The sequence below is a fragment of the Osmerus eperlanus genome, chromosome 3 (assembly GCF_963692335.1).
Source record: "Osmerus eperlanus chromosome 3, fOsmEpe2.1, whole genome shotgun sequence".
In the NCBI taxonomy this organism is placed as follows: domain Eukaryota; kingdom Metazoa; phylum Chordata; class Actinopteri; order Osmeriformes; family Osmeridae; genus Osmerus; species Osmerus eperlanus.
The window spans coordinates 17731234-17740507 of record NC_085020.1 but is presented as its reverse complement, the minus strand read 5'-3'; the positions used below and the strand labels follow the sequence as shown (position 1 = coordinate 17740507).

The following is a 9274-nucleotide window of genomic DNA, read 5'->3' as shown; positions in this document are numbered from 1 at the left end:
CTCACACAAACTGACTCTATTTCTTCCTGTCTAGTTATATTTATCTGGAAGTTGGGTCGTGTAATAGTCGTGAAACTAAACGTGTGCTGTGCCTAATTCTAATAACTATCTAGTTTGAATAAACTTGATTTACCTCAGCATACATAGGCGATCCTACAACACACGCGCACGACTTCACCCACTCCCCAAACCAGTTTAAAAGAGTCGTTAATAATTTAATGCAATCCTGTAACTGTCATTTGATATGCAATAATACATTAATAGATTTGTAATAATTCTGTTGTGTGCCTGTCTGCTCTTCAAAGCCGTTCACTGTCCCCTAGCTCCGCCCTCTCTGTACCTTGTGACAACAACAACTCATCCACAGAGCGGAGCTGCACTTTTCAGCTCATTTTCCTCCTGTCATTCCTGCTTCTATCTTTGATCATTGTCCCGCCGCGCGAACCCAAATCTCACTCAACACGTCTTTTCAGCATCTCTTTCTACTCCCCAACTCGTCAGAGGAGATACACTCCCGTGGATTCTTTCGTTTGATTTTCTCGACAGCGGGACTTTTTTTTGCAGGACTGGGGTTTATACTTTGAACTTCGTCTACTCTTCCCTAGGTGACCATGGCCGTACCGGCTACTCTGATTCCGCCAACCCCGCTAGTCCCACCGCCTCAGATGTCAACTCCGTCAGCGACCACCTCCCCGCCGTCGACAACTTCATCCCCGTCTCCATCTATGGCCCCCTCCGGACAGAACCTGTTCCGATCAGAGCTGCTTGCCACCAGCAGCCCGGGCATCCCTACCCCGACCGGAACTCTGCCCAGCAAGCCCGTATATTCGACTCCGTCGCCTGTTGAAAACACCCCGCAGAACAACGAGTGTAAAATGGTAGAGTTACGGGGTGCTAAAGTGGCGTCTTTCACCGTGGACGGCAGCGAACTCATCTGTCTTCCCCAGGCATTCGACCTTTTTCTGAAGCACCTGGTAGGCGGGCTGCACACGGTCTACACCAAGCTGAAGCGGCTGGAGATCACGCCGGTTGTGTGCAATGTTGAGCAGGTTCGCATCCTCAGAGGGCTCGGCGCCATCCAGCCTGGAGTCAACCGCTGCAAACTCATCTCCAGAAAAGACTTCGAGACTCTCTACAACGACTGCACCAATGCAAGGTGAGTGGAGAGGGAGATATGTTGTAGGGTAAATTGTAGATATCATAATTACGCTCTGTATTTGCGTCAAGGCGCAAGGGGGACGAAGGGGGAGACATTTTTCCTTTTTGTAAGTCTTTCTTAGAAATATCACGAAGGTGTAATTAGGCATGTTTTGCATGATTGTTTAGTTTCAGTTTTGCAAATTTGACTAATGCACATGAAAACACACATGGAGATGTGAGTGGATGCGGGCAAAATAGGTCTATCACACACTGACATGGGAAGTGCGCGTCGCACAAAAAAAAGTTTTTTCAAGTTTATGCCATGTGGATAAGACAACGGTGAAGTGCTTGTGCCTCTGAACTTGCTCAATCGAAACGGACGGTGAACGGTGGTCAGCAAAAAGTACATGTGGCATGCTCTACCAAAACTCATCTCTACTTAATTGTTTAATGACTTTGACAAATAATTAGGCAATGGTTAGATAACCGTCCTTGCCATTGGGACAAAATCTATTTAATGTGGTGACTTTAAATTTAAAAACACTTATTGGGACATTTGATGAAATTAAATAACGATGTATTTTATTTCTGTGGAATTTCAAGCATATTTCAATACTATTTACTTTAAAACCTCTTAAAATATACTTTATACAAAAGTATATTATTTATACATACAACATAGACAATCTAACATAAACATTTAACTGCTTAACTGATTTTTTAAAGTGAGGAATTGTATTAGCATAATGTTCAAAAGTAAACAAATGAATATCAGAAACGTTCCAGTTATCTTCAAGTATAACCCTCATTACAAAGCACAGTATTTTCCAAATAAGGATGGATTTTTAATGCTAAAAGATTTAGTTGGGAATCTAAATGAGATTAAAAGCAATTTTAGTGTCCTTTAGCCATATGCTTTGATGTATTGCTCAGACTGATAGGACGAGTTCAGCCTGGTCAAATATGCCATCTAATCTGTCATTATGATTGATTCAATATTGATCTCCTTTCCTAAAATGAGCTGAAGATGCAAATAGGACTTACACCAGTGGGAACCGATCAAACAGATACATAATTCAGGTATAAGGTTACATTCCAAGTCATTTTTAAAATGTAGCTTACACAAACACATACACACACACATTGTGTTTTTAAGGTTTCTACAAACAAATTACCTAGCCATTTTTGGGGGGGACACATCCACTGCTAACATTTAAGCAGTATGATTCGAGATAATTGGCAGGTGTATATCCTAATATGTACAGTATAATATTAAAATAGTGTAGTATGAATTGAGTATTTCTGTTCATAACATGTAAGGTGTTGAATGAATATTTAAGGCATTAAATACACCAAATTGTTACACCAATTGTTTTCCCTATACACTGCTCACTGTTTGTATCCACCTTTCATCTGTTTGTAGCCGGTACTTGAATTACAATGCTTGGGTGCATCAATTGACTGTAGCAGCATTAACATGGGGGGAGATAAAAAAATCTAAGGATCTAGAGAAAGTAAAACCAAATACAGGCCCCTGTGGTGACTCCTATCCTTTCCTCTTGCGGTACTGCTCAGGTGACAGAGTATGTGTTTGAACTCTGTAGGTTGTCAATGGGGGGATGGCCGGTGCTGGGGTTAAAGGATAATGCAGTGCCTCGCGTCGCTTTAATGATGCTAAAGTGCTGGGCTATTACAGCCACACGGAGAGGACTGTAATTGTCTCTGAAAGCAGCCAGGTTTTCCTGGTGTCGGCCTGAAATCAATCACTCAGACCCGGCCTGCCTCCATAAGCCTTCCCTGCCTCCTCTGCTTCTACTCCTTTGCCTCCCTGCCACCCTATACTGTCTCTACTCCCCTGCATCCTTGTCACCCCAGCCTGCCTCTACACCTATACCCTCCCCATTTGGTGATTTACACCCTGGAACATTCCGGAATCATCTGTCTGCTTATATAGAGGGGTATAGTCATCTTTATACAAGGTGATATTTACTCAACTCCACTTTGCTGTGATGTTTACTAAGTAGGTTGTCAAATTCAGGTGTCTGAAAGTGATTACGAATCTCATTCATCAGATTCTTTTCAAAATTATCTTAACGCAGAGCTGAAAGGTTTATACAAAACTGTTGTTCCGTAGGCTGGCGTAAGTATTTCTACTTTATATTGTGGCTCTCTACAATGACTCCTGGTCTTTTATACACTGGCGTTGTGAAGACAATGAAGGCTATAATTCGGCTGTACAATAGTCCCAGTGTTTCAAAGGCTTCTGCCTACTTTTAGGCCCTATTCGGACATACCAAAAGCACTCTCATTTTACACTCAGTGTGAAAAGCAGTGCTCTGCCTGTCTGGATCCTGCTGGTCTAGTTGTCAAATTGTTGTTTATGAATATAAATTGTATGTGAAGTCAAATAGATGCCTGTTATAATGTTTAAATTGCCTAAAACAAACAACTGATCATTGGAACGAAACCTTAAGATTCCTTCTATGTTGTTATGTAATACTTTTGTCTGTATTATATACCATACACATTTCCTCATATCAAAAGGATCTCATAGGAATTCAACTTATATTAAAGTGGCCATCCTGGCTCTCTTCTCCACTCTCCCCCTCCTCCTACTCCTGCCCTCTCTTCCACTCTCATTGTCCCTTTGCTCCTCTCACGTCCTCTCACTGCTGTCCTGTTGGTGTTCACTCCACCTTTCTCTCCTCCCTCTTTATACTCCTGTTCTCCCTTTCTCTCCTGTTCTCAAGCCAGTTCCTAAGTCCCTCGTCTTTCTGCTCCCTCTGCACCTCTAAATCCCACCGCTGGCTAGTGTGCCCCGACCAGCCCATCCCCAGGCAGGACGGAGAGGGCTCTCGCAACCGTGTGACACTTGAACTCTCTGAGAGGTTATTATAACAAGGGAGGGAGGGTGGGGGGCGGTGCGCTGATATCGCATATCTCTCATTGGCGGGTTTAGTCAAAGCTGGGCTATCCGGTGTAGGGGCAAGAAATGCAGCAGTTAATTGACAATCATTGTCTACCCCTGAAGGTTAACCACACGCCCCAGACAACTCTGCGCCGCTGGGAACTGCTACTCTATTCACTTAACACGCCCTCTTTAAATAGATTTCTCCCTCCTTTCAGTCAAATGCTTCCTTCCATGAACTGTGAAGTGTGAGGGTGTCTATAGTGAAATGGCTTTGAGGTTAAAAGAACGTTTTGTTATTGGAGCAATACTGTATTTGCTCTGCGACATCACCTCCTCCCTTTTTTTTTTTTTTGCCATGTTTACGGCTAAACACACATATTTGCAAATTATGGTAATTGTTTTGTTTAGCTCTCAGTGTGAGCTGCCCCAAAAGGTGCCAGCTTGTCTCTCTCTCTTTTTCTCTTTTTCTTTCTTTTTCTCTCCCTCACTCCATTACTCTCTATCTCTCTCTTCCTCTTTCTCTCTCCTCTCTGCTCAGCTCTCTTCTAATATATTTGTTTTCAACAAGGCATGGCTGTGTTTACAGGTACTCAGGGGAGATTTCTGGATCCCATTCAAATCATTCCCAGTCAGAGTGGGTGCTAAGATACCCGTCACCCGGCAACCACATCCAAGAGGGAGCTAAGGCGATAATAACTTCAAAAACAGAATGACAGATGCCTGATTAGAGAGAAAGAGAGAAAAAGAAGAAAAGAGAGAGACAGAGAGAGAGAGAAAAAGACAGAAAAAAGAGAGAGAGACAAGTAGAAAGAGAAAGGAGAGAGAAAGAATAGAGGATGGCTTGTTAAGAACACAAATTTATTCAGATACTTTTCTGAAAGTCAAATCGACATTTACTGTATGTTTGTCTCTGTGTTTGTACGGGGGATTGGTGTTTTTTTCTGTTCTCTTCACTTAGTAGTCAGACAGAGAGCTGTGTGTAATTAGATTAGATACTATACATGTGCTCAAATCAACTGTGCAAATGGCAGATGGCAGCTAGGTGATCCGCAAACAAATAATCTCCCCCAAAAAATCACAATAGTTTTATTGACTTGAAATTCAGACAACTGGAACAAGTTCAAATAGTTGGAGTTTAACTGTATTTTCCTACGCCTCCAGAACAGTCTTTGAACATTCAGAAATAAATATTTATGATAAAAAATTATTATAAATAAAGTGTTTGTATATTTTCACCTGTCTAATTTTAAATGGAGGGATAGTTTCATGTAGTATTTGGCTAATGGCATTGTAGGATGCAGTGGTTATTTGCATGGCAAAGTGGTCTGGATTGTTAATTTGCCTTGTGGATAAACTGTCCAAACTCCACTTGGATTTGCATACTTTTACTGTGCAAACGTTAGAATAAGGATCCCACGTTCAGTATTTGACACACCGACATACGCTTCAAAACAGGCCTCCAAAAATCAAATTTTTGTAATGGGGCTGAGATTTTACTGACAACCAAATCAAAAATATAAAATTAAATTATAAACTGGATTAAACTAGATCTGTCAACAGTCATAGTACTCATCAAATTCACACCTGGGACTGATCCGTTAGTTGTAGAACGAACGCAGTGCATTATGGATCATTTTGATTCCTTAGATCTGATTGGTTGAGCCAGTGTCTTGCCTCTGTCCCGTCTGTGGGCTCCTTCGTATTACAGGCCGTTTAAAAAGCGTGGCGGAAGTGACTGGTGCCTGGGCCAGGATGTTAACCACTAGTGACAGAAGTTAGAGGCAGAGCAGATGAGATATCCTGATTGGAGAAGGAATCCAGGCCCCTCGTCTGGCTCTGTCTAATATGGTCACGTAGATAAATTGATTTTCCTCCGAAATTAATTAATTTTTCATATAGCCCAAAGCTGGAGTTTAAAAAGAGTGCGCACTTGCTGTTTTCCTATTTTCCCCCTCCTTTTTTAAAGAGTTATTGCCTAATCATATTAATACTTTTGCCCCAAGGATGAAAAGATAATTGTACAAATGCATTTGGAAATATGTATCACTGAGTATTTATGATTAAATTATGCAAATAACTTGGGTCCTATATCCTTGGTGAGCCCAGATTGTCTAATTAGGATTGATATGGCGAAGAGATGTTGGGGAATCTGAATACAAGCATGTCCAAAGAGCAGAAAATTGAAAATGACAAGGCTCGAATCCTTAAAAAGTGTGTAGTCGTTTTTTTCCCCCTTCTTCTTCTTCTCTGTCTAATTCGGCATAGCTGTAGCGAGAGTTAATTCTCCTCCGCTTCATTTCTCGTCTGAGTTGACAGGAAAAAAGAATCCATCAGGGAAGCAATCTCAGATGGGATTCCACAAATTTCCTCCACTTGTTTTTTTCCCCTCTCCCTCACCCTCTCTTCATTTTCATAGAGGCTGGCTATCAGGGATGGATCTTCCCCTGTGTAAACACAGCCATGTTATTCCTGCAGTAGCCATGTTTATGGAGTCAATATAAAGGACTACTCCTCAATAATTGGAGTATAATATGGAAGGAATGTCATAGGACAAAAAGGGCCTTTGTGAGGCTTTGGAATTCCATGAAGTACTGACGTTTAGATAAGTAGGTCTCCCTTATTTTGGTAGAACATGGGCATTTTGTTGTTTAGGTAAAACTTTTCTTGTTGAATTAGATGTGCTGTGGTTTAATTGCCCCCATCCTCCCACATGAGATGACAGGGTGGTGGGGGTCTTTTCATTAAGTTGAAGACTTGACAAGACCCTGCTGTTACCCTCTCATAACACCACTCAACAGCCAACTGTGTAACAGACTGACTGACCAAATGTCCTCCATATTGATAGCTAATAACATGCTAATCCACACTGCTAATCTGGTTGGTTTTACTCGCATCCGTTAATGCAAATTTGGTTTTCCGGTGTTATACCCTGGACAAAACCAACACAATAATGGTTTTAGATTTTAGTTGTCTGTTTTGCAACAGATTTCTGTCTCTCGGGGCCGAGTGGTATAGCAACAGGAGGAGAAACCAGAGAAGAAGTGACAGCAATGACTCCCTCTTCTTCTGTTGTTCGCTTCAGAGCTGGCTCCAGTGCCTCCAACAGTATCTATTAAATGTCTGATTGTTATCTAATCTTTACCTGGCTCTCAATGGAGAAACCCTGGAGCTAATGACACTTGAGACTAACGCCACATTTTATGGCTGTTCAAAGCATCTGCTCGCTCAATACCTTCTGACGAAACGCCCAGGAAAAGTGAAAGAAAGCGTGCCCAAAAGCTATTTTAGTGAAGAAGAAGAAACTGTGCTAACCGCAGAAACAGTTCAGTCCGTCAATTTGGCTGGATTGAATTATAACTAACTCCTTATCTAAATGTTGCTGCGGTTGGTTGGGATGATTTCCTATAGAGACAGCTGGCAGGGGACTTGTCTGCTGTATGTGTCTGGCTCTGGAACTAGAAAGACTCCCTGAGGTTAGATACAGATACACATCAATTAGATCATAACCGCAACGTACAGATAGAAAATTAGACAAATGGCAGAAACAAAAAGCATGTGGAGAGTTGGTACAATGCAAAAACAGCAGTCAAACTACAAGTCCTGCTAGCCATAAGCACTACCCTACATGCAATTAGACCCCCATCCCAAAATGTGTCAAACGCATTTTTTTTAATGATGGAACAGGAATTTAAGGTGATAACTTCCGCAATGAGGGACATATGCCATCCATAATGGAGAGCCACACCCAATAACACGTGGCTGCTTCCTGGCGACCCAGATCACCTGTAACACATCTGAACTGGGTATCCATAACACCGGTTCAACACATTTCTATCGAGCGCTGACATCTCTCTCTGACACCCGTTCCCCCCTCCCTGCAGTTTTAGCTCTGCGAAAGAATCTGTGTGAGCTCAGAGCAGAGACTCTGTTGGGTACAGGGTCCCTCAGCCCCCCCCCCCCCCCCCTGCCACTGCCAGACTCAAATGTCAGCGTTTCTCCCTGATGTTTCGGTGAAAGCGGCCGCGGCGCCCGCCTGTTACTAACCCCCGGCCGTTAGAGAGTGACAGTCAGGTCTACAGAGACAGGGAAGCAGGGACATGTATCGCTGCGTCAAGCCCACCATGCTAGCCAATCAGATAGCAGTCAGCTGAGTAGTTCACACCTGGCGGGGTGTATGGTAAATACCTGGGAACAATGATAGGAGATATTTGGATAGAATTGTGTTTCCGATTTGAGGGGACGCTGGAAACATTTGCAATTTTCTCATGTGTTCAGTGGTGGGGGTCAAGTAAAGAGTAAAGTGTACAGTAAAATAAAAATGAAGTGAACAAAAGGGTAGGGAAATAACAACATGTAATAGTGTTTGAGCATGGTTTAGAGGTTTAGATATAATATACTAATATCTACTGCTGCTTTCCTGTTAGATTCCACAGTAATGCAGACAAAAACTGGTTTAGGATAACAAACTGCTCTTGGCTAAAATGGTCTGTCCAGATACATTAACCCTGTGTGACTTTTACATTATGACTGTGGTGCAGTGTGTTTGTGTGTGTGCGGGGGGGTGTGTGTGTTTGTGTGTGTGGGGGTGTGCGGGTGTGTTTGTGTGTGTGTGTGTCTGGAGAGAGACACACACAGAGAGAGAGAATAAAATGAGAGACTCAAACAACTTCACATATGAATGGTCTTCTTTGAAAAGGACGATGAATTGAGTCAAGCTGACATAGCATGCCAATAAGCTTTGTCTCATTCCCAATGCAGTATTCATTTGTGCCACAGAGAGATTTATTGCATGATTGACAATTATGAGAGGGTGACCTAGTTCTTTGTAATGGAACAAAAAAATGTTTTTCATCAGATGCCATTGGAGTCTGTTTGCATTGTGTGAACTTCCCTGCTAAAGAATAAGGATGGTCTCCGTGCAGTCAAATGTTTTTTGCCCCCACAACTATTCAAACTCATGCATTATTCTAATGGCTTTATATATTTTGCATAGAATCATCATCCAACATGTCTGAAAGAAGACTTTACTTCCCCATTAGGCAATCAGAGCTATCCGAGTGGATAATGCAGTGGTGACATTCTTTATGAATGCCCTTCAGTTACAGAATATTTACGTGCTGAAGAATCATGTTTTTTATTTTTTTTCGCCACTTGATATCCTTTATCTGGATTTAAACTTCTGTCTATCTAAACCTCTCAGTCTCTCTGATCCAAACCATCAAC

General features: G+C 42.1%; 1 protein-coding gene across 13 annotated transcripts in view; it reads left to right on the top strand.

Moving 5' to 3' along the window:
* The first annotated feature begins 354 nt into the window (after positions 1-354).
* The window catches only part of dachd (dachshund d), a 100394-nt gene continuing 91474 nt past the window's right edge, over positions 355-9274 (top strand). For 9 of the 13 annotated variants that reach the window (XM_062457534.1, XM_062457529.1, XM_062457532.1 and 6 more), the window contains exon 1: positions 355-1156. In XM_062457534.1, coding sequence (XP_062313518.1) covers positions 612-1156 — 545 coding nt within the window. In that variant the 5' untranslated portion in view covers positions 355-611. The remainder of the gene's footprint in view (positions 1157-9274) is intronic. The other 4 variants (XM_062457533.1, XM_062457528.1, XM_062457535.1 and 1 more) reach the window with 1 other exon arrangement.